The sequence below is a fragment of the Lissotriton helveticus genome, chromosome 6, assembly GCF_964261635.1.
Source record: "Lissotriton helveticus chromosome 6, aLisHel1.1, whole genome shotgun sequence".
NCBI classification, from domain to species: Eukaryota; Metazoa; Chordata; class Amphibia; order Caudata; family Salamandridae; genus Lissotriton; species Lissotriton helveticus.
The window spans coordinates 13,194,175-13,220,915 of NC_136067.1; the positions used below are offsets into that span (position 1 = coordinate 13,194,175).

A 26,741-nucleotide genomic window follows, 5' to 3' on the forward strand; every position below is an offset into this window, starting at 1 on the left:
AAAAAAGTATTCTTGTTAGGATGAAATCTTTTGGCAGGAGTTTTATTAATGGATGCGTATTCATCTACTCTATACACAGCATCACCATCCTCACCCATGAATAGGTCTCTTTACAATGAATGCGAATACATCGCATGACATTACAACGAGGTTGTTACAATGACCGCGTTGTTACCACGCGATCCACTGCATCCCAAGTCGTTAGAACGACTTGCTGTAGGGGACGCGGTGGACTTCGTAATAGTATTATTTACTATTCCCTAGTTTGCACAACAGCAGAGATGGTGTTGGACTGTAAATCCAACACCAGCGCGTCCCCTACAGAAAGTCGTTGTAACGACCGCGTTGCAAAGGTACCGCATTGTGGAGACAGCATTGTAAACGCTGCTGCCCACTCAAACCCTAACAGAATAATCACCACAAATGTGCGAGAAATAGAAGAATAAACAGAAAGGTAGAGAAATGCTGTTAAATACAAAAGCTGCAGTAGTTCCAATAATGCAGGTGTGCATGTCACTGCTAGGGCAGCCTGATGCACTCTATCCATAATAAACACAGGTGTGCCTGTCACCGACACTGCAGGTAAAGAGGTGACTGGAGTCTTATAACGTGTTGTCTAGTGGTGGAAATGGGAGGCTTCCCAACTCTCGGAAATGGCTGAAAATAACATCATAGGGCATGGTGTTTCTACAGTTGGTTGGGGATATCTTTCATCCCAACCCTTAAAGACATCTGTAAAACGTTCCACTTTGAATTAGCACAAATGTTTGACATACCATGAACCCAACAAAGTCAGAAGGTAAATTTGTGAGTAAGGGCGGCAGGGACATGGTCATTGTATGCGGACCGTGTTCCATCACAGTAAGCCTTCAATCTTACCCTTGTCCAGGTCCAGCACGACCAGTTGCCTGCAATTCTAGCTAAGCGCTTTTTGTCATTATTTTTAAGTCCAAACTTAAAAAAATTAAAAACTCCTGTTCTACTTATGGGATTTTTGTCATTTTCATGTGATTTTATACATTGTAATTTTCTCTATTTTTCTAAATTGGTGTGAGATTTTTTTTGTGTTGTGTTTTCACTAAATTACAGTTTGAGTACTGCATAAATACTTTACACATTGCCACTACCTTAACCTTGACTGTTCTGTAGCTAATGGGGGGTTGAGAACATGTTTCATAACTCACCCTGACAAGGTTTGTCATTATTAGTTGAGCTGTCTTCTTATCCTCTTCAACGAATTCTCCAATTTCTTATAAATACCATTGAGCTGGGTAAAAGTGAACATCTTGTGTTCAGTGCAACGCATGTAAAGAAGTATTTTAATGCTCTGAATTGTGCCATTATCCATGGCTGTAGCCAGGAAGTAAGTTGCCCTCACTGTACAATATGGAGTCCTGGGCAGGGCCTTGCCCCATTTGCTCTGTTATGAGAAAGGCTCTGGTATGACCCCCTCAGACTGTCCTGAGTGACCATGCTTTGATGTGTTTCCACCCCCAGGTACGGCCGCCGCTCGATGCTCCTGGTCTGCTATGTGCTCACACTGGTGTTCGGGGCGGCCGCCGCAGCCTCCATCAATTACCCCATGTTTGCTGTCTTCAGGTCCCTTTCGGGGGTGTCACTTTCTGGATTCTCCACCATCACTTTGGCTATGAGTAAGTGGAGGGGTGGCCGATAGAAGGATGATGACTGTAAAAAAGGGCACTTTCAAGATCCTCCAGTTTTTTTATCATCACTCTAAAAAAGTGCAAATATTGCAAATGGTTATCTCCCCAGGGCCGGCGCTAGGCATGGGCAGTGTGGGCAGCTGCCCCGTGCTCAGCTGAAAAACATGGGGCCCACTTCCATGTAAAAGGACACACGTTCACAGTCAGCTCACCTGCTCCTCCAGGGCCCCTCCCCATCACATTAGTAATGTAGGGCCTCATATACAAAATATTAGTGTAGGGCAGCGCCGCAAGTCCTTTGCTGTGGGTCACTACACCAATTCAAAAGGGCATTGCACCGTATATACAAGATACAGTGCATTCCTGTCTTTCAGCCGGCACACAATTTGCAGCCGTGCGCAGGCCTCATGCAAATGAGAGCCGTTATTTTTAAGTGAGGTGTCTTGATCTCTTTGGTCAGGGTGTGGTGGTGTTCAGGGGTGTGCTGGAGTAGGGGGTAGGGAAAGCTGGGGTGGCGGACTTGACAGCAGCAAGGCCTGCAATTATATTGGCTCACAGTGTCAGGGTCGGGGCACCGCCTCTGGTAAATAACCTATTGCGAATCCATGTCCGCCCTTTCTACAATACGTTTCCAGGCAACAGAAGGCCCCTTTGTTTCCAGGACCATCCGGACACAGGTAAGGGGAGGTGGATGAAGGGAGGGTGGAGGAGCCGGGTCAAACTGGCATGGTGGGGCAGTGTTTTCCAAAATGCCTCGCAACTGCTACGATGCCCAAGAAAGGAGCCCTTCTTCTTGGCCTTGCGGCGCTATACTATGGAACTGGGAATCAGGTTCAAGTCCTGGGAATGCTCAACATCCTGTGATTCTTGGCAAATCACTTAAATCTCCATATCTAAAAATCCTCTGACCTTTCGCGATTGTACCTGGTGCCCGTGTAAAGCGCTCTAAAGACCAAGGGGCATATGTAGGAAGGCGTTTGCGCTTCGCAGACGCCGGAATTCCAGGAATTCCGGCGTTTGCGAATCGCAAACGGCCTTTTGGTATGTAGGTGCCACTTAGCAAAATAAGGAATCGCAAAAATTGTGATTCCTTATTTTGCTCGAGCATTTGAGGAATCGCAATTTTACGATTCCTTAAATCTATGTAGGGGTGCCTTTAAAATTGCGATTTTGGCTTAAGGCATCGCAAAATACCACCTACTTCAAGTAGATGGCATTTTGCGATTTCCTGTCAAAATGGTTTTGTTTTAAAAAATTCAAAGTGCCATGTGGCGCACGGACATGCCCTTAGGGCATGTATGTGCGCCACATGTACTTACAGGCACATTCCAGGGGTGCAACAGGTGTCCTTTAGACACCCTGGCACCCTTGGAATTGTGATTCTCAAATTGCTATTTTCTCAGAGAAAATCGCAATTTGAAATGTATCCCCATTCATTCCTATGGGCCTTTTGGCCCAGAGGAATGAATGGGACACTCATTCCTTAATTGCGATTCGCAATTTGCTAATCGCAATTAAGGAATTTTAGAGATTCGCAAAAATATTGCGATTTTTTACCTACATTCCATTTTGCAATTCTCAAATAGCGATTCCTTAAAAATCGCTATTTGAGAATCGCAAAAGGTGAATTACCTACATATGCCCCCAAGGGTCCAGTTTGTGCTATTTACAAAAGTAAAAGAAAACCTGCAATGCTGTGTAACAATCCACTCACACCCTGACACTGTAGCTTGCAGAGTCCATTCGGAGTGGCGGCTGGGAAAAGCAGCAGAGGTTTTAATTTCTCTGCACACTTATGGTGCAGGCATTGCAGAGGGGTTCCCATAGGTGCTTGGAGTACAAATGCTGGGTTACTGAAGGACCCCTCAAACAACAGTGCTAATAACCATGCTGCAGTTCCAAAGTTTCATAAATCATAAACTTACACTTTTGGTCAAAGTTTACCTTTGTAATCATAAACTTACACTTTTGGTCTAAGTTTACCTTTGTAATCATAAACTTACACTTTTGGTCAAAGTTTACCTTAGTAATCATAAACTTACACTTTTGTTCTAAGTTTACCTTTGTAATCATAAACTTACACTTTTGGTCTAAGTTTACCTTTGTTTACACTTTTGGTCAAAGTTTACCTTCGTAATCATAAACTTACACTTTTGGTCTAAGTTTACCTTTGTAATCACAAACTTACACTTTTGGTCAAAGTTTACCTTAGTAATCATAAACTTACACTTTTGGTCTAAGTTTACCTTTGTAATCATAAACTTACACTTTTGGTCAAAGTTTACCTTAGTAATCATAAACTTACACTTTTGTTCTAAGTTTACCTTTGTAATCATAAACTTACACTTTTTGTCTAAGTCTACCTTTGTAATCATACATTTACAATTTTGGTCAAAGTTTATTTTTGTAATCATAAACTTACACTTTTGGTCTAAGTTTACCTTTGTAATCATAAACTTACACTTTTGGTCAAAGTTTACCTTTGTAATCATAAACTTACACTTTTGGTCAAAGTGTACCTTTGTAATCATAAACTTACACTTTTGGTCTAAGTTTACCTTTGTAATCATAAACTTACACTTTTGGTCTAAGTTTACCTTAGTAATCATAAACTTACACTTTTGGTCAAAGTTTACCTTTGTAATCATAAACTTACACTTTTGGTCAAAGTTTACCTTTGTAATCATAAACTTACACTTTTGGTCAAAGTGTACCTTTGTAATCATAAACTTACACTTTTGGTCTAAGTTTACCTTTGTAATCATAAACTTACACTTTTGGTCTAAGTTTACCTTAGTAATCATAAAATTACACTTTTGGTCAAAGTTTACCTTTGTAATCATAAACTTACACTTTTTGTCTAAGTCTACCTTTGTAATCATAAATTTACACTTTTGGTCAAAGTTTACCTTTGTAAGCATAAACTTACACTTTTGGTCTAAGTTTACCTTTGTAATCATAAACTTACACTTTTGGTCAAAGTTTACCTTTGTAATCATAAACTTACACTTTTGATCTAAGTTTACCTTTGTAATCATAAACTTACACGTTTTGTCCAAGTCTACCTTTGTAATCATAAATTTACACTTTTGGTCAAAGCTTACCTTTGTAATCATAAACTTACACTTTTTGTCTAAGTTTACCTTTGTAATCATAAACTTACACTTTTGGTCTAAGTTTACCTTTGTAAGCATAAACTTACACTTTTGGTCTAAGTTTACCTTTGTAATCATAAACTTACACTTTTGGTCAAAGTTTACCTTTGTAATCATAAACTTACACTTTTGGTCTAAGTTTACCTTAGTAATCATAAACTTACACTTTTGTTCTAAGTTTACCTTTGTCATCATAAACTTACACTTTTGTTCTAAGTTTACCTTTGTCCTCTTAAACTTACACTTTTGTTCTAAGTTTACCTTTGTAATCATAAACTTACACTTTTGGTCTAAGTTTACCTTTGTTTAAACTTTTGGTCAAAGTTTATCTTCGTAATCATAAACTTACACTTCTGGTCTAAGTTCACCTTTGTAATCATAAACTTACACTTTTGGTCTAAGTTTACCTTTGTAATTATAAACTTATACTTTTGGTCAAAGTTTACCTTTGTAATCATAAACTTACACTTTTGGTCTAAGTTTATCTTTGTAATCATAAACTTACACTTTTGGTCACAGTTTACCTTTGTAATCATAAACTTACACTTTTGGTCACAGTTTACCTTTGTAATCATAAACTTACACTTTTGGTCTAAGTTTACCTTTGTAATCATAAACTTACACTTTTGGTCTAAGTTTACCTTTGTAATCATAAACTCACACTTCTGGTCTAAGTTCAACTTTGTAATCATAAACTTACACTTTTGGTCTAAGTTTACCTTTGTAATCATAAACTTATACTTTTGGTCAAAGTTTACCTTTGTAATCATAAACTTACACTTTTGGTCTAAGTTTATCTTTGTAATCATAAACTTACACTTTTGGTCACAGTTTACCTTTGTAATCATAAACTTACACTTTTGGTCACAGTTTACCTTTGTAATCATAAACTTACACTTTTGGTCTAAGTTTACCTTTGTAATCAGGCCCAATCAGTTAACATGGAGTAAGAACATTCTTCTTTGTGAGACCTGTGCTTAGCTTTTCCATCCAATGTTACCAATGTAATCCACCTAATGCAGTTGTAAAACTGACAGGGGTATTTCATTTGGATATTTAACTGTTTGGCCATGTTACTGATATCCACAGCAGGTCACTTCAGTGATGCCAAAGAAGATCAATAGTCCCGTGATGTCACTTTCTGAGATACCACTTCTTGTGATGTGACATGCACATCACGGGGTCCTCACATCTTCCCTTTCGCCCAGGGCCCCAGAAGTCCTTGGACCGGCCATGATGCAATGCACCACATCGGCCAGCATTTTTGGAAGCTGATTGGCTGAAGCCAGTAGGGTCTTACAGGTGAACTGTCCACCATTAAAAACACCCAGTGGTCTTATGAAGCACGTGGGCAGATGACGATTCATCCATGCCGCACCCAGGCTTTTCTCCAAGGCATCTGGACAGCGTGTCTATTCAACATGCCATCATTCAGGGACGCAAATGACAAAAAACACAACTTGGGGCCATATTATCAAGAACGGCGATAACATTATCGCCGCTTTAGAGGCAGGAAACTGGCGCAAAAGTGGCGATAAGGGGCTTGATAATATGCCCTTGTGAATTCCCATAGATGCCCAGATTCCGGTGTGCAGGACATCAAACCTGGGTTTCTTTGGGAATTCACGAGGGCCTATTATCAAGCCCCTTATCACCGCTTTTGCGGCAGTTTCCTGCCTCTAAAGCGGTGATATGTTATCGCCGTTCTTGATAATATGGCCCTTGGTTTTTTGGTCTGTGGTTTGCAAGATCGAGTAAGGTAATAGCAGTTCAAAAGACCCTGATGCATTTTTTTTACGTTGATACGAAGTCATAAAGGTACACAATAAATGATTCATAAATCGTGATTGGGGAAACAAGCAAATATCACACATTTTGCTACATGCAGTAATTTGTTAGGAGACATAGCCTGACATTTGACCTCAGTATTTGAAGCACAGCACCAGTAATTGGCTCTCGACTCACCACTGAGTCGTGACCCACAGTTTGGGAAGATCTGCGTTAGTAAATTAAAAATGAAAAAAGGACAAATTTAGCTTATGTAGGACAGGAGTACAGATGTATTTGTTTGTGGTACTGTACCCATACCCATCCAGGCGAGCATACTTCGCCCTTATAAAATAATGATCTTTCTATTCTGTGCTTCATTGAATAAGTATATGTAAGATATTCCACATGGGTACTTACTCCTTTCTTTCAGAATGTGGTGATATTGGACTCCCATAGAGACTTTAAGGATGGGAGAAAACAGAGAAGTGGTGAATAAGTGAGTTATCAAGAGGTGTAGTATGTAACTGTAATATATGGCAAAATAAACTGGAATGGTGTAACATATGGAGATTGGAATTCAAACTTTTTAGTCTACTTTTTAGAAACATATTGGCGAGACAACTATTGGTTAAAATAAGATTAACACGCACATTCAGCCATTACGAGCACTGACAGCTACCACTTTTGTGGTAGGCTTTAAAGGATTATTGGCATTTATGGAATATGATTTGTGATAACAATATAAAAATATGGACAAGTGAAACACAAATGGAAATATTTCTCTCGATAAATGAAATTGCGGAATGGGTGAATAACATGTCAGCTATAGTGCTGACCTATATATAAAATATGAGATGTAATTTACAGGCAATAGGTATATAATGTGTATATTTAATTGATGAGATTAAAATTTTGGAAATAAAGAATATCATGAAACAATATTGCACTATACTCGCAATCTCAAAAATATTTTGTATACATTGATGTGTATACATTTCTTGATTGTGGCCCTGAAGAAGCTCATGGCGGACGTAACACTTTGACTAAGAGCAATTGTATGAATGCAAATATGGAATCAATAATGGATATTATTTAATCACAAGCTTGAACATATGTGCATTGCCTGTCACAAATTGAATTGGATTTCTAGACTAAGGGCCTGATTACAATGGACTGAAGAACCTTAGGTGAAGGTGCGGTGGCAGTCCAGGACCGCAGCACCAGTGGTCCGCAGTATTACAAGTACAGTGGTAAGACCGTTTAGGGTCCGCTACCACCACCAGGGAACTGTGTTTCCTGGCAGTGGCATGGTGGTCTGGTGCAGCAATTTGCTTGGCGGTGCCACTGTGGTGGCAAACATATTCTGAGTTTCCCCACCGGCAGGCTTTTCATGGTAGTGAGCCCGCCATGAAAAGGCTGGCGGTGGTGAAACAAAGGGGGTCCTATGGAGCGCCTTGTTGCCCCTGTACACTGAGATGACGTGGTGTGCCCTCCCTGGTGCATTCACTCCCAGTTCCTGCACAGCAAGGACTTAACAGTTCAAGCTGTGCTGGAACTTGCTTTGGCATTCCTATAGCGGTGCCTTTTTTGAAAGGCACCCCCATGGGAAAGCCAAAGGACCACCCGCCAGACCAGGAGAAACACTGGCGGGCGGCCGGTGGTTGACTTTGGTGGTGGTGGAAAAAGGGTGCACAGCCGGTTGCCTACAAAGTCATAGATTTTATGCTCAGTATTAAAGATACTGTGAGAGATGAGTTAGATAGGCTATGCAAGGAAAAGATAAGGTAGTTAGTTGAGGCCACTGAATGTTTGGCACTGGTAGTGGCAAAAAAGAGGAACGGTGAGATCAGGTTGTGCAGTGACTTGAGAGAATTGAACAAAAAGTCATTCAAAATAGATTCCCACTTCCCAGTAGTAATGAGATGGTGAGAGTATTAGCAGGTGCAAACTTACTTTGCTCTCTAGATCTGATGCCAGCATACCATCAATTAATACTAAAATATGACTTCATGTATTACTCCTTTTGGCGCACACCCATCCAACAGGGTGCCGATTGACCTTTGCGCTGCAGCCACAGTATTGCTGGATCCATACACAAAACGGAGTGTCTTTGTCCAATGCAAGAGTGCTTGCAAGACTGGGGACGCCATCTTGTTTCATGGCGGCAGGCCACCAGGACTCACTTGCTGACCTTTTTTTGCTGCAAATAATTGTCTTCCAGTGCAATGGTACAGTTGGTCCAAAGAATCCAAGATTATAACTCCCAAAACTGTCCAGATTGCCTTGTGGGAACCCAGGGCTGGGAACAGTGCCCTGCTCACAAGGATCAAGACAGCAGCCTTGTTGAGGCACATCTGCTTTTTCAGCCTTTTGCTTCATGTAACTTTGCCAGTGGGTAACAGCAGGACCAGGCGTTGGTGCAGACCAGTTTATCCTCCACTCCATGGCAAGGAAATGCTGCATTGGAATTGCTCTAGAAGCTCAACAGTTACTATGTGCTGCTGCAACCTCACCCTGTCAACAGATTGTGGTCTAAGAGAAGCAACAAAGAAATTAAAGGCCCTCAATACACCGTAATAGTCAGATGAGGGAAGTGAATTATCACTTCGATGGAATTCAAATATCCTATGTTTTATTTTTATTTTTTTAAAGATTTATTAAGCGCAAACAAATGCCCGTAGGCGTCTCGGCGCTAAGACTCATTGCATGATTCTCCAGTGCTGGTTCCAAGGATGGATTACTGGTTAAACAGCCACGTTTTTAACCTTTTGCGGAATAGCAAGAGAGAGTGACTTACCCTGATCGACAGTGGCAGGGTATCCCAAAGTCGGACTGCAGTAACCATGAACCGTCGATCTCCCCAGGAGACTGTCTTGGTGCGAGGAATTGCTAGTTGATACAATGTTGTGGATCGAAGTTGTCTAGGGGGGCAGTAGAGTGTCAACTGGTCTTTAAAAAACTGTGGTCCTTGCTTATGTACAGCTTTGAATGCTATGCAGAGTGTCTTGAATTTAATCCGATTTTTAATCGTGAGCCAATGGTAGTTCCGGATTGTTTCAGCGATAGGTTTGAATTTGGGGGTCCTGGAGAGCAATCTTGCTGCAGCGTTTTGTATTGTCTGCATTTTATTAACCACACGGGTTTGAGCATTGGCAAATAGGCCATTACAATAATCCAGTGAGGATAGCACCAGCGAGCTTACCAAGGTTTTTCCGGCACTATCTGGTAGGAAAGGGATTATCTTTCTTAAAAGTCTCAGCTTGTGAAATGCCGTTGCTGCTATTTGATTGGCATGAGCAACAAAGTTGAGGCTTTCATCAAAGACAACTCCCAAGTTCCTGACCCTAGGAACCGGTTTGGGTAGAACTCCGAAAGATGAGGGTCACCAGGCGGGAGACCAGCCTGGTGAAAGTTTTCCAAAAATGACGACCTCCATCTTCTCGGAGTTTAGCTTAAGGCAATTGGAGGCCATCCAGTCTCCAATTGCTAGCATGCCTTTTTGGAAACATTCGGCCACCTTTTCTACATCATTATTGATGGACAACACTAACTGAGTGTCATATGCGTAGGAGGTAAGGCTCCTCCCGTGCGATTTGATGACTTTGGCTAGGTCCGACACATAGATGTTAAAGAGCGTCGGACTCAGGGATGAGCCTTGAGGAACCCCACAAGGCAAAGACAGGTTAGCCGACTGGAACGGTCCTAGGGTGACAGCCTGTGTTCTTCCAGATAGGAAGGAGGCAAGTAAGTTCTTTGCTGCCTATTGGATGCCCATTTTTTCGACACGGTCGACCAGAATAGAATGATCGACCGTGTCGAAAGTCGCGGATAGGTCCAGTAATACGAGCACTAGTGTTCCTCCCTGATCTCGATGACTCTAATATCCTCGGCGGCTTTAATCAGGGCAGCTTCTGTGCTGTGAAATTTACGGAACCCGAATTGGGTATTATCCAGCTGGTGATGTTCCTCAATGAATTCAGACAACTGCTGGTTCATCGCTTTCTCTGCCACCTTTGCCAGGAATGGAAGGCTGGCTATTGGTCTGTAGTTTTTTAAATCATCTTTGTCCAGATGCGGTTTTTTTAAAAGTGGTTTTAAAAGGGTATTTTTTAGTGTGTCTGGATAGATCCCTGATCTGAACATGGTGTTACATACTTGTGTAATTACAGTTATCAGGGAGTCCATGACCAGGGGGGAGAATTTTAAAAGGGCAAGGGTCCAGGGCTGATCCTGTTTTTATGGATGTAATAATATCCATTATTTGTGACTCAGTGAGTTCTTTAAATTGAGTTAGCGAAAAGTCTAGTGGTATGGTGCAGGTGGAATGTGTAGTAACGTCGGTCTTGGATGAAAAGACTAGATAGATGTCGTTAACTTTTGTGAAAAAGGAATTTGCCAGCGTGTCACAAAGGGGTTGAGAGGGAGGAGGGGCCAGGTCGGGGGCTTTCCCTGCTAATTGCTTTGTTATATCGTAAAGTTGTTTGTTGGAGTTCTTGGCGTTCTCGATTTGTTCACTAAAAAACTTCCTCTTGGCCTCAGTAATCATCTTTTTATATGTGGCAAGCATCTCCCTGTAACGGGATTTGCTTTCTGGGTCATAGGATTTCCGCCAGTGTCTCTCACTATTCCTACAGAGTTGCTTCTGTTTTCTAAGGTTTTCTGTAAACCAGGGCGCAGAGGGCGCTATCCTATTTCCGGTTACTGTTTTAAGTGGGACCAGTAAATTCGTTGCATGACCTAACCATTCCAAGTATTGGTTAGTAGCTATATTCGAGTCAGAGGATATAATGGGACAAGTGCTATCCAGTAGGGCTTTTAAGTTTGCGTTGTTTATATCCTTCCAAGCCTTAAATGGCTTGCGACTGGGAACCACCATACTGTTTGTGGGGGCATCCTTAGTTGTAATTGTGCACAAAATGGCATGATTGTCCGACCATGGGAGCGGGAGGATATCTTGTATATGGATACCGTCTAAGTTGGAAAAAATACCGTCCAGAGTATGACCGGCATCATGAGTGGGGGATGTAACCAATTGAAGGAGCCCTAAGGTTTCCATATCTGATAATAAGGATTGAGTTTCGATGTTGTCTAATTTTTCTAGATGAAAGTTCAGATCACCTAGGACCGTTAGTGAATCTTCTATTGCTAAAGATCCAAGCATTGTATTTAAGTTTGAGAGGAATCCAGAGCGTGCTCCTGGGGGTCTGTATAAGAGAACTCCTTTAAAATTGTGCGAGGGGGTCAGAATAATGGCAAATTGCATGGCTTCGCAAGAGGGAATAAAGGATGTCCTCACCATGAAGGTGTCACGAGCAATTATTGCTAACCCGCCCCCTTTTTTTTTCTGTCTGTCCTGGCGGTAGGCCTTATATCCTTGAGGGACGGCAATCACTAGATCTGGGTCGGAGGCACTGTCCATCCAGGTCTCTGTAATGAAAAGTATGTCTATTTCCCTATCGCTGATGAGGTCAGCTATATCCTGTCTGTGCCTGCCTAGCAAACGAACATTAATGAGCGCTATTGTGGTATTTGTGAATTTTCTATTGTTCATCTTTCTAGGGTCGGCAGCGTTGTTAATAAGAGGTATAGAGGACTTACAGTGAGGGCAACTCATGATAGTTGTGTTTAAAGCATACTCAGGGTCATGCCTCATGCAGTTACTTCCTGGTGCTGGTCGTAACTCATACAATTTCGCTAAAGAATAAAAAATCTGGGGCTCTTTGCGATCAGGACCAGGGGATGTGGCCCTGGGCGCGGGTCCGGCGCGGACGGGCGCAGACAGGCTTGCCTTCGGCGCGCCACCGGCGCGCCCGCTGCGCCCGCCCGCTGCACGGACGAAGTGACATGGTCCTTATATGCGGGGTAGAGGAGGGTGGGAGGCGTCCTGCAGCTGGACCGCAACCCTTTCCTCCTAGTAATATGGCGGCTGCAACCCTTTGTCCCTCGGCGTCAGCACCTAGTCAGCTGCGCAGGGGATCAGGGTTCGAGGTGCAAGGAGCTCTAAAGTGCAGGTAATTTTAAAAATCACACTTCAAATTCTCAGGTCTCGTTTGAGGTGAAACAGCGTTTTCTATTAAAAATAAACACAATTCTTAAAAAGTGTTAACGGGATAGAGATAGAACCCCCGGCATCGGCCTCAGGGGAGAAACACGCACTATGTTAAAAAGGTAATACACAACTATCAACATTTACTCATTGCATCTTCCCTTGCAGGTGTAGAGTGGGTGGACACGAAGCACCGCGCCTTGGCAGGGCTCCTGGGCAGCCTGTCTTGGAGCTGCGGGAGCATGTTTCTATCCCTGGTGGCATACCTGATCCGTGACTGGCGCTGGCTTCTAGTCGCAGCCACATCCCCGTGTTTTGTGATGATCATCAGCATACGGTGGGTGACACTGTACCCTCTCGCTGTCTGGGTCTTTCTTCTGATCCTTCGCTCCTCTTCTGTTTCCTGAGATCTGAAATTAGACCTATCTGCACACTTGATTTAGCCTTCAGTCTGCTCTCTTCCCACACAGGTGGATTCCTGAATCTGCAAGGTGGCTGGTGGCCAAAGGCAAGGTGAAGAAAGCTCACGCCCTTTTGGTTCGATGCTCTTCAATGAATGGCCAGGGCCATATGTCCTCTAAAATTAGCACTGAGGTGAGATGTACTACCCCATACTCGTAATGCATAAAACCGATCCTTTTACCCTCTCCTTTTCCCCCTGTCGGGTCCACTGCAATGGGAAAATGAGTTTGCAAAATACCACATATCCTAGAAGTGACCTCAGGGTGCTGTAAGTAAGTTGGGTTAGAAGTGGGACTGTTTGTGGTTCAATCAGGTACCCAAAAACCTTCTAGACTGCAGATTGAGGATGTATGGATGGAGAGAACTCCATCAGGAGTAGCGATGTAGCTAAAACTTGCATCAGTCTTGTTGGTGCACAGAATTGCGAGGATAAGTAATGATGGAATTATCCTTAACAAAAGAAACAGAGGTCTATGTCATGAAACACCCAGTCTACAAGGGGTAAACCACTCAAGTGAGTTTTCCCATCTGGTATCTAGTGGAGGTTATGAATGTAAAGCACAACTTGTCCTTGTTGCTAAAGACTACAGAGCAGGAAAACAGCTTCAGTGTGACCTCCTTCCAGGCGATGGAGTAAACCCCCATGGCAGCCCATCTTTGGACTGTTCCCATAATCAAGATTATCTAAAAACTATATTCAGAATGAGAAGTTTGTGCTGAACAGCCTGTCTCAGGAAGGCCCTATGGAAGAGGTGCAGATGGGAAATGCAGGAGCTCTGAATTCATCAATCAGAAGGATAGGATTACTTATTTTGAACCAGGATGTGTTTTCTGCTTTGTTGACCGAGGCCACAACAGCTTCATAGGCATCTGGTAGCTGACATCCTGGCAGCAAAATAGGTCTCCTGACTGAGTGAGTATTAGCATTAGGCGAAGCCAAAGGCATAAGTGATATCACCAACGCACGTTAGGGTATATGCTTGAGGTGACCACAAATGCACAAGATAATATCTTGTAGGAAGGAAGAACCGGTAAGTCATTGAGCATTAATGTCATCATGAAGGTACAATGCAATATTCTGAAGGCAAGAGGGAAGCAGAGCCGGTGGGCATTAGAATTATACCTTGCATGCCACCACTATCACTGACAACATGATCCTTTGATGAAATATTACTGTTACCAAAAGATAAAGGTAAAGATTAAAGAGGAACCGTGAAATCCCCAGGCTATGAGGTATGTCACATGTAAGAGGTTTACTGAGGATAAGAAAGATGGGAAACTAAACTGTTTTGATGGTTGGAAAGAAAAAGTTTTATCTTAGTGTTACCCAATATATGACAACTTCAGTCTCAAAGCTACAGATGATAACTTTGAAAGCTTCTGAGATTCATCCGGACCAAGACTATGGTATCAGGATAAAACTTTACCGCACGTGTGTGGGAAGGTCTATCACCCACTACAAGAATGTAACATGGAGATATCAAGATCTTTCCTTTGAATTTACATTTGTCTGGGGATGTGTTTAGCTGGGGTATTTGGTTCCAGGGTCAAAGGGTACCCAGAGAATCCTACCAACCCCACACACTTCTGGAAGTTTGTAAGAATTTACATGGATCCCTCCACTTTGTCTAACCCAGGATGCACTGCAAACATAAAACTGGTTAAAATCACAACCTTTCCTCACATTTCTGTGAGGAAAAAGTTTCAGAATTTGCGTTTCTACACTTCTCCCAATAGAAACAGCACCCCACTTGTTAGGGTTGGCCTATCGACCACAGAAGGAACTGGTCAGAATTTGGACTGTGTGAAATAAATGTAATGTCAGTATGGTCTTTGCGAGGTAATAGTTTTGGCCTGTCACAAAAACTAGCACGAGAACCAGCCTCATATAGGGGCAGCATTTTCATCAGAAGTGTGAAAGGACAGCCCATCCTGAAGCTATGACAAACAAAAGAGAAGCAATATGAGTTTCCCATCATCACAACAAAAGATGTTATGTGCATAGTCTGGATTGAGCTCCACTCCATGATATATGGATGAGAGATCTAGAATGCTGTAACTGCTGATACCACCGGCCATATTCATTATATCAGTAATATTTGGTAAAAGACGATGATCAACTCATACTGTAGCGTTAAGGTTTCTCAAGTAGATGCACATTATCGAGTCTCCACCCATTTTGATCACCAGAATCACAGGTGCAAGCCACAAAGACAACGCAATTTCCTCTACAATTTATGTATCCAGTAGATGTTTGAGTTCCTTCTCTATGGTTCCTTCACAGATTCAGTACTGGTTTCACTTTTGTCACAACAGGTGCTATCATCTTTGAGGTGAATCCTATGTTAAAAAAAAAAAACATTCACTTCGGGGAACAATACAAATATTTTCTCACTTTGCAGGCTGCTTTCTCAAATTAACACTTAGTTTTTAACATTTGAATCTAAGAACAAGAAGAAGTCTAAGCAACACCAGTGAAAAGCCAACGACCTCTGAAGAAAAACCACCTGTCCCACCAAGACCTGTCTGGATTCCAAAGATTGGGGATCTGGTCAGGAAGAAAATAACGGATAAGAAGGAATTTGGGCCTTCTTACAGAAAACCACTACTTGTACTAGCAAGCCATGGATCAAGAACAATGCTACTGCCGCCCCTTGCTGGAAGAAAGAAGAACCGGTCTGTATCAATTGACCTGGTAAAACCACACCATGTGGCCGATAATAAGTAGTAGGCCAAGTGGGCTCCGAAGATGTAGCAGACGATCAAATCTTGCTACTATCCAAGAGGTTCAAACTGAAAGACTCGTCACGTTTGAAGATTCTAAAGTGAGAAAAGAAGGACTGTGTAACAAAGCCATGGAACTTGTGTCTCTTGAAACCCAAATAACAATTCATCAAGAAACTCCCGTCTACAATGATGTAGCATCTGAATATACAAACATGTCAAGGGAACAAGCAACTCCAGCGATTTCAGAGAATCTGGATGCAATACCGACTATAGACAGAACTGCCTCTGGCTATTTTATCAACTTTGATAACTTTTCTTAGGATCCCAGTGAACCAGCAACTACGGCAGCAAATAAAACTTTCAAGGAAAAATTAACGGAACTTGGTCAAGAGCTTGCAAAAACATATCTGGTTTCACCATGGGTTGAATTTTGGATTGGATTAGGTATATTTTATCTACTGCTATGGCTCATTCTTGTTTTAAGTTTGGGAAAGCTGATAGATGGAAAACATTAAAATGGACACAGCAAGTAAGAACATCAACTTGCTTCTGAAGCCACACGAATCATCTTATCGTGAACAACGAGACCTGTCATCAGTGAACATCACAGCGGTTCCTCTGCCTGGTGGAATAGCTTGGGATACTGATTATGACATTTATGGCCCTGTCGAGCTGCTGAAAATTCTACACCAATTTAAGGTTTCCTTGAGTGACTTCGTTTCACCCAGCACATTTTCTGATGATTGGGACTTTGAAACTGTTAATAATATGATGACAGACTTAGAAATGTCAGCTAAATTTACAAAACATGAATACTTAGAAGGTTCATCAAATTATGAAGAAATGTATTGTTTTAATCATTTTGGCCATCATTACTTGCATAAATCTGCAAAACCTAGAAATGTGTTAACTTATAATCAATGGGAACATTGCCCAACACCTCCAAAAGGTAGTTCTAAAACATTTATTAGAACATTTCCATATTTTACAGGTTTTAATGTTACAAACCCAGAAAGTTTTTACTTTAAAAATGTTAATAAGACAGGCATGAAAAGTGTGTTGACAAATACTAAACAAATTTATTCTGCGGCCTTTTATGCTCAATTGTCCACCTTAGGCTTTGACTTTTGGAAAGACAACATTGAGACAAAAACTGTTTGGGGCACAAAGGACTGGCAGGTACAAGGTTTAGAAGCATTGTTCAGAGCCTGCATCATCCCAGAAAAAAATGATGTTTTTAAATGACACTGTTCAACAGACATCTTGTCTTGGCATTGCTAAGATGAAAGATTTAAACAAACCGTCCATACCTAAGCCCACACCTGTTAGTAATTTAACTTCAGGTGAGGAGGTAGACGTAAACTATATTTTACAACAGAACAGAACAAATCCTGAATGGAAAAAATGGTTAATCTGGCCCACAGACACGAATAACTGTCAAAATAGATTCCTGAACAAGACAAAAGGGTTCACAGTAACTGGGCCACAACCAAGCTATATCCAAAGACAATATTCAGGGATAATAGCAATTTATAGTGTAGGTAAACTATGCCTTGAGTGGCTGCAGAAATCTACACTTCCAGAAATAAAACAACACTTATCTTTGCTTAAAGATGGCGTTGATTTACGAGAATTCTTACTGGGACCTCGTAATCCACGCCATAAACGTTTCATATACGCCGGTATATACGCTGCATACAATGAAGCATGGAAAGTCACGCAAAGTGAAACAGCTGAAAGAATACGAGAAATTGATTGTTGAAACTTAGAGAAATCACTCTCTGTAGTTGACAATGGGTTAAGAACTCTGTCGTCCAGAAAATATTCTTTGGACAGCATTGTATCCTCTGCCATAGACTGCTAATGTTACAACATGGTCAGTATCAATTACGTTCTATAATGCTGTTAGGCTGGACTTTACAAAACCTTCATTCTGGCTATGTGCCTTGGCGTTTAATCAACACTACGTCATTGTTTACTGTGTTTAACCTTACAGATAAACAAATTTTGTTGGCACAGAGGGGAGCAGACTATACGGTGCTGAGCATAGAAAAACTGGAGAGATTACCTTTGACCGTTTCTGAGAAACCATCAGTTGAATGGATAATACATGGCACCATCACAATACCAGTGACGACTTTCCAGTTTCAGTATTGCTTGAAACACATACTAGCAGGCCTGTATGAAAGGCTGGGTAAAGAATACATTAAGTCGACCTGGGATTTACCATATACACACAAATGTTGGAGTGGGAGAAAGGAGGTATTTCTTAGTGGTAAAAATTGTAAAAACTCACTAAGCGGTACATTGTTATGTCCAGGTATTAATTTACACGGAGCCTGCAAGGGTTCTTCCAATAACCTTTCTTGCCCCCTGCAAGGTTCGCCCACAGCGGTGATAGAACCAGTTCGTTGGCAGCTTTGCAATGGTAGCTACATTATGTTAAATGATCACAGCTGTTGTGGAATGATGCCAGGAATACGCTATCTGGTTAGTGTGTTAGCCAGGGTCACTTCTTGTATGCAAGTATTGTTTCCTAAAACCAAGACAGACGGGGAGTCGCCACTATGGCCTTCACTGAGCATCTCTTCTGTACGAATTGATACTTTAAGCAGAATGAAAGCCATTCTTTTACAAAAAACTGTGCCACTGACCTCGTCCAGAGAGACGTATAATCTGCAAGTTGCAAGGTCCCCTGCAGAGATACATGCATTATTATCAACAAACTGCCCAATACATTGTACAGAAATGTTGGGTCGTATCTTTAACATGTCTGATAACAGGGGTATTGCACATGTATTTAAGACGATTTTTTCAGGACTGTTAGCACCCTTTGAAGCAGTCCTGGGCATTTTTCCTAACTTCGTACACTCTGTGTTCGGCGGCCTGCCTCTCATTTAGGGACTCGTACCAGGGATCTTATTTCTATTCCTCCTGCTCCGTTATGGGGCAAATCCGGCCACCAGCGATGCCCAAGTCAGCATGGAGAATGCGCTCCAGGCCATGAGGTATCATGACAGAATAACACAGATCCTTGGCTTGGCTCGTTTGAGAGATCTGAGTGGTTCCTGTCATTCAGACTAATCTGGCAAGATTGCATCTTACCTGTTCTATGATGCCTGCTTTGTGGAGAAGAATGCGTATTAGATATCTGGCTAACACTACCATAGGCTGTGCCAACAGATGTTGACGCATTACTGGGTCCGGTAACGGCTCATGTGTTGTTTTGCCCCCAATGGCTACCAATCCTGATGACGGCATTCATTGAGATCTCACCGGCAAATCCAACTGGGAGTGAGATACGCGGACCAACAGGCACACAGGTACCATCTGCTATGAACATTGCTAATGCGGCTGATGCTGACGGCGATGCTGCACATCTGTGTACAATTGACCTTCTTAATGAAGAAGTTGAACTTTGATCTACTGTGGTAGACGATTTCTTTGGCAGCCTTGATGACTTAATGTTTTCTCCTGACACCGAGAATAACTTTTGAAATTAGCACACAGCGTTATTTCGAACTCTGAAATTCGACCTTCACTTTTTTCAAAATAAAAGCTTCCAAGTTTGGAACTCTATTTCACTACAATTTAATTTGACTTTTTTCCAAAACAGACTGAACTTTGGCACAAAGTAATCTGCTTAAAGTAGAACTATTCTTAGAGAACAAGAATTCTTTGACTACTTCCTAGAAACAATATTGACCTAATGCACAAATCAAACTAGCTTGTATATTCTGCTATGGGATGGTCTCGACTTTCTCTTCTGTATCTAGAGCCATTTCATAAACGTCAATTTTGTGATTCATTTGGTTGCATTTCTAATATATCGTAATGCTTACAATGAAATCATTGCTTTTAGATGCATACTGTACAAATGATCATTTTGTGTACAACCATTTTTTAAAATACATTTCATGTATTTTTTGGGTGGGATTTTAAAAACACATACTCTGGCTTCTATGTTTTAGCGTTTACTCGTACGCTTAGATAAACATAATAGCGTGGAGTGGGTGTGGTAAACCATTTTAGGACACTATTGTAAATTTACAGATTCATGCCCTTATATAGGTATAAATCACGATGTCCTTATATAGGCATGAGAAATCATAACCATATTTAGACATAGCTCATGCAGTCCAAATACGGCAGGGCTACTTCCACTATTTCCGAAAATCTACAACGATTTCTTGGAAAACTCGGCTTCAGCAGCTAGGGACTTTCCCTTGCTCGAGAACTGACTTGTCCAAGAACTCGTGGAGTTTTCAAAGAACTGAGAGTCTTTAATGACGTTATTATGTCCACCTTTACGTCAAACTTGGCAACTTCAAGGTATAAATATGCCCACACTTGCCTTAGCAAGCACACAGTGGTTTGGAGCAGTCTTTTCTCCTGCTGAGAAATCCAGCTCCAGTGTTTCCAAGATACCCTTGCGGGTTGCTGGGAAATAGATTCCTGAGCCTGACCTTCTTCATTCCAAACTAAGGTACTAACCTGATTAGACCCTCAGAGAAATCTTGGACAGATTCTTTGCAAAAGAATACTATATTTATGCTACACCTCACTTACTTCTGCCCTCGTACTAAGCTTAGGTTAGGTGCATACGGGTAGGCGTATTTTAGAAGCACCAGTGGAGTACTCTGTTAATTATGTATGTATTTATCTATGGTTTAGGAACCATACAATGCTCTTACAGTATTGTTTTATTCTACTCTTTATACTGTATGTATTATATTTTACAACCAGTTTTACGATTGTAGCAGTTCATTTCTTATGCTTGAGAAAGAAGACTGTTCAATAAAACCTTTTTATTGAAAACGCCCGTCTATCTATTTCTCTGCACCTCTAGTGAAACAAAGCATGCACGATTGACTGAATGAAATATCTATCTATTGTTTCCACGACTCTGAAGATCAGTTTTATCTTGGGGAACCAAAGTTGTCATTTTTATGCGGTTGTCAGAAACTAATCCCTTCTTGTGAATTCGAGAACGTTTCTAGTGACCTCTGAGCTAGCTGGCACTCACAATTAAGTCTAATATATTCAATAGAGACCTAGTTGACCGTAGTCCTACGTCTGAACTATAGGATATATTATTCCAATGCGCAGAGCCTATTGGGAATATAGGAACTACACTACAATTCCATTATTGGCTTGTTTGGTTTACTTGTCAGACCCTAGTATAGTGCACTGAGTGTGCCCAGGGCTTGTAAATCCAAATGCTGCTGGTGGGCCTGCAGCACTGGTTCTGCCACCCACAGAAGCAGCCTTGTAAAATGTTTCTATGGTCTGCCATTGCAGAGCCTGTGTGCAGTCTGGTACTGTCATGCTGACTGGGCAAGTGCACCCACTTGCCAGTCCCTAAACCTTCCCTTTTCTTCATACCAGACACCTCTTTGGCAGGCCCAAGGGCAGGGTGCATTGTAAGTATAAGGTAGGGCAAGCTCTGGTGTGTGTGTGGCATGTCCAAATAGGGAATTACAGACATTTTTGTTTTTCACTATTGCAAGGCTACCTGTTCTCCATAGGCATGAATGGGCGGTTAGATTATTACATTTTATAATCCTAACTGACTCAGAGAACATGGTAAAAATTCGAGTTTAGTATGCCTGAACTCAGAATGATAAAATACATCTTTTAGTGAAGTAGATTTTAACATTTTGTGTTTGAAAATACCACTTTTAGAAAGTATGTTTTTTCTTGTCTAACTATCCAGCCTGCCTCTGCTAAGTTGTGTATTCCTTGTCTGGAGTTTGAGTGACAGGGCTGGATGATTCCAGGAGACAGAATGAGTCAGCCACGTGGTGAATAGAGAGATCTGCATCTAGATGGGAGGGAGGAGTTGCACCTGGGACCTGAATAGGACTGTGCCTGCCCCCCACATTGCTGGCTCCACCCCCTGTGGTGCATCTGATGTCTCTGCCCTGCACTGTGAAAGAAGAGAAGGAATCATGTCAACAAAGTGCTCCAGGGCTGTGCTTTTTTCCCTCCACAATGCTGGCTCCACCTCCTGTGAAGCGTCTGATGTTTCTGCCCTGCACTGTGAAAGGAAAGAAGGAGTCATGTCAACAGAGTGCTCCTTAACTGGTTTGGACTGGGCAAAGGCCCCTCTGCCCTCAGAGGACAAAGGATTTTGGGGTGTAAATATTGGGACCCTGATCCCAAGAAATTAGATAACTTTTGGACTACAAGAAGAAACCTCTGCTGAGGAGAGGAACCTGAAGAAACTGAGGGGAGACTATTCCAAAGCTGAAGTGCTGCATAGGGGATTGACTTGCAGTGGTTGCCTGACTGCCAAAGAGAGGAGAAAGGACTTTGTGTGCTTTACTTTCAACTTGTGAAGGATCTCCAAGGGCTTGGAAAAGAGCTTGCCTCCTGCTGAAGTCTCAGGGACAACAGACTTCAACCCCCAGCTCCCCAGAGTTGTTTGGAAGTGCCTGCTGCTGTTTTGGGCCTTCTGAGGGACTGCGTTCTGCAAGGAGCTGGAAGCGCGACTCAACGAGGAAGAAGTGTGTCGCTGTCGCTGCTGCTTCCGTCGCAACTCCAAGGGAGGGTGTCGCTGCTGTAGCTGTCTTATTGCACCGCATTGAGAGAAGCGTCTCGCAACGAAGAGGAAGCGTGTCACCGTCGCTGCTGCCAATGCAACTCCAAGGGGGGTGTCGCCGCAGTAGCTGTCGTATTGCACCACATCGAGAGATGTGTCTCGCAACGAGGAAGAAGCGTGTCGCCGTCGCTGCTGCTGCCGTCGCATCGTGAATGTCGGTGCTGTAGCTGTCATATTGCATCGCATCGAGGTAAGCGCCTAGCATCCCAGGAGAAGTGCGCCGCCGTTGGAGCTGCTGCTGTCGCATCTTGTATGTCGCCGTTGTAGTTGTCGCATTGTGCGGAAGCTTCTCGCAAACGTCAGAGAAGAGTGTCGCAGCCAAGGCTGTTGCCGTCACATCGCTGAACAAGGGTGTCGCCGCTGCAGTTGACGCATCGAACCGAGACTTCTCGCACCATCGGAGAAGCGTGCCGCATCTGGAAGATCATCACGTCTTTATTTCTTTGCACCGGAACTTTGCCGCATTTCCATCGCTACAACATTGCTTGTTGCGGAAGCGCAACACATCGTAAGGTACATTGACGCAGTAGGCCCGATTCACAGAACTAACTTAAGACAAAATACTAAACTTAGTTCCATTTTGGTATTCACAGAAGGCACTTACTCATTTCGGTATTCACAGAAGTTAGAAGTCCTAACTTTAGGACTCGTAAATGTATTCTGTGAATACCAAAAGTCTTAAAGTTAGGAATTTTCTCGGTTAAGGAATCCTAAAGTTAGGAGTCCTAACTTTACTACTCCTAAACTGAGAAAAATCCTAACTTTAAGACTTTTGGTATTCACAGAAGGAATTTAGGAGTCTTAAAGTTAGGAGTCCTAACTTTACTACTCCTAAACTGAGAAAAATCCTAACTTTAAGACTTTCCGTATTCACTGAAGTTAGGACTCCTAACTTCTGTGAATTCCGACATGAGTAAGTGCCTTCTGTGAATACCAAAATGAGTAAGTGCCTTCTCTGAATACCAAAATGGTAGTAAGTTTAGGATTTTGTCTTAAGTTAGTTCTGTGAATCGGGCCCAAAGTGTTGCATCTTAAGAACTGAACTGAACTAAGCTAAAAATACCATCTTAAGTATAGTATTGTGGATTTTTGTGGTTTGTGATCTTGTGTTAAGTCTATATAAAGAATACTTTTTGTTTTTTACATAAACCTTGTGTGGTGTCCATTTGTAGTGTTGTCACTGGGTTACTGTATGTTTTACACACTGCCTCTGAGATAAGCCTTTCTGCTCGTGCCAAGCTACCAAGGGGGTGAGCACGGGTTATTTGTAGGAGTGTACCCCCTTACCATGACTAGAGGCAAGGGTCCCTATTTGTCACAAGTACCTACCCGTGCCAACTAGAGACCCCCAAATCCAACAGAAGCCATCATAGTAATGGCTCTGTTGATGGCAAAATGATCTCCACCAGGGCGTATTCTGCCTGGGTAGCAGGGCAACTAACTCGACTGACCTGGTGGACAGAACACAGCCCACCAAAGCTTTATTAAGCCCACGAGTTAAACCACAAGAATCATTGAAGCAGTAAATGCAATGGGCATAACAGATTATCCCCTAAATAAAGGCTGAACACTGACAATTGCCTACAGTAGAGAGGTCTGAAAGACTTTACTAACGTAATGCCTTTTAACTGATGTCAAGGTTCTAATCATGATGAGATATGCTCAGCAAAGCCAGAGGTTTGCCAAGTAAATCTTGAGCCTATAACCAGTGAAGAGAAAGTCACTGGTGCAGACACAGCTAAATGCATATTACAAGAAAATAACTGATGCAAAAGCTACAACTTCTTCTTGTACTTCTTCGTTCTCAGACACTCCGTAAAATCGCAGAAGAGGAGAACACCGGCGCGAATTACTCGTACATCGACCTGTTCAGAACCCCCGTGCTGAGAAAGCTCTCTCTCTGTGCAGCAGTGGTATGGTGAGGGATGCTTTTTAAAGGGGAACCTTCCTTTGTTTATTGACTCAGTTGTGTGCTGCCAGCAAAGACATTGTAAGGCATGGGCAAAGTGGGCTCTGGCCCCGGGGCCCCACCTTTCTTTGGGCCCCATCATTAAGCTTTCAGGACAGTCACAGTCAGTGGCATAACACAAAAATAATGCCCCCCTGCACAATATGAAAAAGGGCTCACATGTCCCCAATAATTAATAAATACACAAATACTTTGCATTGCATTGGGGCCCCCGAAGGACTGGTGTCCCCTTAAAAGGTTTGAGGGGCAACAAAGAGGGCTGCCTGTGATCAAACCATAGTTGCTGAGGGTGGGAATGTGCTTAAATGGGTAATACATTCTGAGGAGTTGTTCTGAGCAATGGGCCCCAAATTATGTTTGCCCCGGTCCCCAAAAATCTAGAAAATGTCCCTGGCTGCCAGCTCACTCCATGTGACTGCTTGTCTCCTCTCTTGTAGGTTTGGCGTGGCATTCTGTTACTATGGGATCAGCCTCAACATCACAGGATTTGGGCTGGACATGTACATGACCCAGTTCATCTACGGAGCCATTGAGATACCATCCAAGCTGGGCATATGCGTCTTCATGGACAAGGGTGGCCGACGTCCTGCACAGGCCTGGACCCTGCTGATCACTGGCTTCTGTTTCGGCGTAAACACTCTCATCCCAGTCTGTGAGTTTCTTCTGAGAACAAACATTTGTTTCAGCATTTATACTTAGTGACATGTACCTTTGAACTCCAGAGAGCTACACTCCATATAATCAGAGCTTTAATCTAAAGGTAGGACAAGGTAGAAGAATGAGTTATAGATGCATCATCATCACATTTACAATAAGTCACAAGTAAAGGTAAGACATATGTATGGAAGAATGAGTTATAGATACATCATCATCAGAATTACAGTAACTTACGAGTAAAGGTGAGATACAAGCCGCAGAAGAATGAGCTATAAATGCATCATTATTAGAAGTACAGTAACTCATGAGTAAAGGTAAGACACAAGTACAGAAGAATGAGCTATAAATGCATCATTATTAGAAGTACAGTAACTCAGGAGTAAAGGCAAGATACAGGTACAGAAGAATGAGATATCGATGCATCATCAGACATACAGTAACTCATGAGTAAAGTTAAGCCACAAGTACAGAAGATTGATCTATAGAAGCATTATCATCAAAAGTACTGTAACTCATGAGAAAAGGTAAGACACATGTACAGACAAATGAACTACAGATGCATCATCATTAGAAGCATAGTAATTCACAAGTTAAGGTAAGACACAAGTAGAGAAGAATAAGTTATAGATGCAGCATCATCAGAAGTACAGTAACTGATGAGTACTGTTAAGACACGCCAAGGAAGAATGATCTATAGAAGCATCATCATCAGACGTACAGTAAATGACGAGTACAGGTAAGATAAAAGCACAGATGAATGAGTGATAGATGTTTCATCATCAGAAGTACAGTAACTCATGAGTACAGGTAAGACACCAGTACAGAAGAATGACTTATAGATGCATCATCATCAGAAGTATAGTAACTCATGGGTAGAGGTAAGACACCAATACAGAAGAATGACTTATAGATGCATCATCATCAGAAGTACAGTAATTGATGAGTAAAGTTATTCTGGGAAGTTCACTTACAGATCCTCAATGTCTATATCTCTCACTGTACCACCAAGAAAAACCCCAAAATGGACTGCTTGATCAATACCATCTGTGACTTATTTGGCAAGTATGGCAAGTATGGCAGCACACCCAGCATCATTTCAGGTGATTTTAACACCAATCTCTACTGCAATCTTGCTGATGGCCCCGGACCGGACTCCCCAAGCGTCCCCCACATTTTGCATCCCAGTCAATTCCAGCTGGAAACAAACAGTTGACATTGGGCGAATATGTAATGCAGTTCAGCAGCTTAGGGTTTACCTTATTGAATAGGCGCCTCCCAACCGACATCCCGCCTGCATGGACCCGGTCAGATGGTAGATCCTTCTCGTTTCTGGATTTCACTCTAGGGAGTAGAAAAATACTGCCTTTGATCAAGAGCTATCAAATTGCACCACAAGGAGAGAGAGACTACAGGGCACAAATAATAACATTTTCTACCACCACCTCACACCATCAAGACCCATACTCACTCAGGCAGCCATACAGAGGACCTAAAGCAGATAAAGTGGTCGTACTCCACGGCCCCTTTCATGATGGAAAAAAGCAGAGCCCTATTACATCAATCCCTAGAGTTAAATACCCACGTTGTTAGTGGCTGGACTTCTCTTATAAACCACCTTCTCAATGAACTGCCAATTAGGAGGGGCCCGAGATAACAAATTCCTCAATTCTGCATCTCAAAAGCCGCA

The 26,741-nt window shown here is 42.3% G+C and overlaps 2 protein-coding genes across 2 annotated transcripts in view; both read left to right on the forward strand.

Moving 5' to 3' along the window:
• LOC144762138 (solute carrier family 22 member 7-like) overlaps nt 1-26,741 on the forward strand; it is a 628,845-nt gene that overhangs the window by 159,299 nt on the left and 442,805 nt on the right. The gene's annotated exons all lie outside the window — the stretch shown is intronic.
• The window catches only part of LOC144762140 (solute carrier family 22 member 7-like), a 299,847-nt gene that overhangs the window by 150,784 nt on the left and 122,322 nt on the right, over nt 1-26,741 (forward strand). The window contains exons 3-7 of the mRNA XM_078647287.1: nt 1,498-1,652; nt 12,804-12,972; nt 13,106-13,229; nt 24,237-24,346; nt 24,835-25,049. Coding sequence (XP_078503413.1) covers nt 1,498-1,652; nt 12,804-12,972; nt 13,106-13,229; nt 24,237-24,346; nt 24,835-25,049 — 773 coding nt within the window. The remainder of the gene's footprint in view (nt 1-1,497; nt 1,653-12,803; nt 12,973-13,105; nt 13,230-24,236; nt 24,347-24,834; nt 25,050-26,741) is intronic.